Here is a 3,449-nt window from a genome sequence, read left to right on the forward strand (position 1 = left end):
GTATATGTGTGGGGCGGTGGGGTTTGTGTGTGTGGGATGGGCGTGTGTGTGACAAGGCATGTGGGGGGCAAGGTGCATGTGCATGAAGTAGCCTGCCTTTGTGTGTGTGTGTGTGTGTGGAGCAGGGTGGGTGTGGGGCAAGGTGCGTGTGTGGGATGGGGTGGGGTGTGTGTATGTGGGGTAGGGGCTATGTATGCGTGTGGGAGGCAGGGGGGTGCGTGGGGCAGGCTGTGCAATGTATGTGTGGGGGCAGTGTTGAGGGGTCATAGCCCAGCCCCCCGCCCCCAGTGTTCTTGGGGCACTCTGGGTGCTCCTGTCCGCACAGGTGGCAGTAGTGAGGGGTGGGCAACAAGGTCCGTCAGGAAGGGGATGCACAGCCCTGTGACAGAAGGAGCAGGGAACAGAAAGCAGAGCAGTAGATCAGGCAGGGGAAAGGGATCAGTACGCACAGAGTGCTTTGTGCCAGGCCTGATCCAGCCAGGATGCTGACTCTGGAGAGCTTTCTTTTTATCTGGAGGACAGAAGCAGCCAAAGAAAGCTTCTCTGAACTATAGATACAGATTTATCCGGAGATTAGCCATCAGGCAACTTTGCCAAGAGCAGCACCATGGAGCAGGAAATACAGATATATACTCGCTACCAGGTGGCAAGGTCCCAGGGTCCTCATCTCAGTAACTGTCCTCATGTTTTGAGGCAAATCCCAGACTCCTGTGCCTGTGCCTGTGCCTGTGTGGGGGGAGGTTTCATATAGTTCAGGTTCACATGCCTGTACTCCCACCCATTTCTGTGGGATAAGGATTAAGGGAGCAGGGAAATTGAGTCACAGCCTGTGACCATTGTTGTTTCCTGGGGTGGCCTGATTAGCACTGGCTGCAATCCATGGCCTGTGCATCTCAATTCCCTTGAAACTATCCCTTATCATCTGCTTCTCTGTCATGCTGATCATTGTCATTCAGACCGGACAGCTTCCAGGACGAGAGCTGGGGAGGAGGAAGGTAGTGACACAGCCAGCGCAGCAAGTGAGGGGAGTTCAGGACTCTGCAACACAACTACCAAAAAGCTCAGCCTCCTGTAGTGGGACTGCAGGAAACCTCCAACTGGTGGGTGCCTTTTCTGCACCTGGGTGGTAGCAGCTGTAGTCATCCATCAAGATGGGTGGCCAAGGTAGATGCGTATAGAAGTAACTTGGGTAAGAAGAGCTACTCTGCAGCTCTCCTTACTGTCCTCCCACAGACATCCCAATTTAAGGGGCTCATTTGCCTTCCAGATTTCTTCCTCTTGCAAAAGCATAAATGTACTCTTCTATTTGTGTAAGTTACCCCCAGCAAAGAGCATGCAAGTGTTAAGCATTGGGCCTCGAGGTATGATTTGAGACCCCAAAATAAGGGAAAAAAATAGTTTGTCTGTCTGCTTTATAGTGATTGTGTGTCCCTCTCTGTGGTACTTTTGGTTTATTTTAAAAAATGTATCAAAAGTTTTTTTGAAGAATCAGGAAAAATGTGTAAAATTTAAGGACAGATGTAGATTAAATATAAGAAATTTTAAAACCAGTTACTGAAATATTTAGGTTAAGCAAATTTAACTTAAAGTATAATTTTAAAGCCAATTAGCTTAATCACAGCAAGAGTCCATATTGATATTTCTCTCACTTTAGCATATACCTACTGTTTAAGCGAAGTCAATATAAGTTATCTTTATTTGAGTTTGAGCACTGAATCGACTCGGAGCGACCTTCGGCCTGGCCAGCCGCAGGGGAGGACGCCAGACCCGCCTGATCCCGGCGACCCTTCCTGGAGATACATCGCCAGTGTGAGTGGGTGCTCACTGGTGCACCCAGCATAGTTGATTTTGTTTTGTTTAACCCTTATTAATAAAATTAAGCCTGACCTTTAAAGTGAGTGTGATCTGTGTAAGCCTGACTATCAAAAGATCCTGTCCACATGGCGTCACGAACAGGATGGTCAGCTGCAGATCCTGACAGGGATGATCAGTCCCGCTGTCAGGCATGTCCTTGGGCGTCCGGCTGCAGGCAGCTTGTGGACGCTGATGAACTTTGGCGCCATCTGCAATTCCATCAGGCTCCCGGTCACACCGATAATGACGGGACCCAAGTATTTTGTGTGTGGCTTGGGGAAGACCCCAGGAGACCTTGGGAAGCCCGTCTTACAGGCCGCGCTCTCGGCTGCATATTAAGAGATCCCACAGTCGCTTTCTCTATCCCGTCGGCCCAAGGGGAGCAGGTCGCCACAGCCAGCGAGTTCCCTCCTCCTGAATGGGATGCCAGCCCCTCCCAAGAGTGGGACGGTTGTGTGGAGGCGATCGCGGTGCTTGCAGGTGACAAGGGGTGCTTACAAGGAATCGCCCCCCCCTCCATCCACGATCCCCGGCGGCGTCAGTCACCGGCGGCTGCACGCCCTAGCTGAAGATCTCGGGGTGTTAAAAGAAGGGAAAAAGAAGGGAAAGAAAGTCGCATGCTTGCGTGCTTGTCTTGAAACCCTCGTATCCACCCTTAACCGCTTGAATGATTATAAAGTGGCGGTCGTTACCATGAGCCGTGCCAGCAAAGATGGCGCCCTTCAACAACGGCCGAGCGGCGGAGACAAGCCAGAGCCCCCGCCCCCTGCTCCGCCTACTGACCCACCATCATATTTGGGAGACAAGGCGACGCCTCCACCGGTGACGCCGCTATATCCACCACTCCTTGAAGGGCGGGGCAAGACTCCTCCTCCAGAGCCTCTTCCTCCAGTGCCTCCTCCGTCAGCGCCCAACTCCGTGCCAACCCCCTCACTTCAGGTTCATTCTACTGAGATTGTGAAAACCCGCCAGGACAACGACGGCAACATTATCACTGAGCGAACCACCAGAGACTGTGATCGTATCCCGTCGTGATGTCTGCCTGTCGACAGGACAAGGAGGCCGATGCTGAACCTCTCTTTCGCCCATCCATCACGCTGCCACCGCGAGACCCACGGGCACTCCCCCTGTCATTTGTGGGGCTATGGGTGAGGCTTGTGGGGAGACCAAGGGGATCGGGAGCAACTGCCCCCACATTGGGACCAAGTGTACTCCCACGCCGACGTTGGAAGCTATGGTTACTCTTTTTGATCTGTTTTTTGTTGTTAACTAATGTCATTCTAATGTATTCCTTTACAAAACGCGCGAAGCGAAGTTTAGATTTGTCCCCATTACCCATTGCAGACAACTTATTCTTCCGCACCTCACGGGAGTGGATGTTACTTACTGGACACACCTCAGGCTCAGTTTGTGCCCATGCACCTACCTCAGCTGCAGATGGCCCTTTTCGTATAGCTGTTATCCCTGTTAATTACACGGAGTTATTTTTGAGTTTTACACATAATTCTTCCGGTAACGAAACTATCCACTATTTAGCATGTAGAACGACTTGTTCCATTAAAACCCTTACTTATGCATGGAAGTGGAATGGTACC

The 3,449-nt window shown here is 51.4% G+C and overlaps 1 protein-coding gene across 1 annotated transcript in view; it reads right to left on the reverse strand.

Moving 5' to 3' along the window:
* SLC35D2 (solute carrier family 35 member D2) overlaps positions 1-2,007 on the reverse strand; it is a 29,867-nt gene extending 27,860 nt beyond the window's left edge. Inside the window, exon 1 of the mRNA XM_019554708.1 lies at positions 1,888-2,007. Within this exon, the coding sequence (XP_019410253.1) occupies positions 1,888-2,007 (120 nt within the window). The remainder of the gene's footprint in view (positions 1-1,887) is intronic.
* Positions 2,008-3,449: the final 1,442 nt, after the last annotated feature.

The sequence above is a fragment of the Crocodylus porosus genome, unplaced genomic scaffold, assembly GCF_001723895.1.
Source record: "Crocodylus porosus isolate Cpor-Errol unplaced genomic scaffold, CroPor_comp1, whole genome shotgun sequence".
NCBI lineage: Eukaryota > Metazoa > Chordata > Crocodylia > Crocodylidae > Crocodylus > Crocodylus porosus.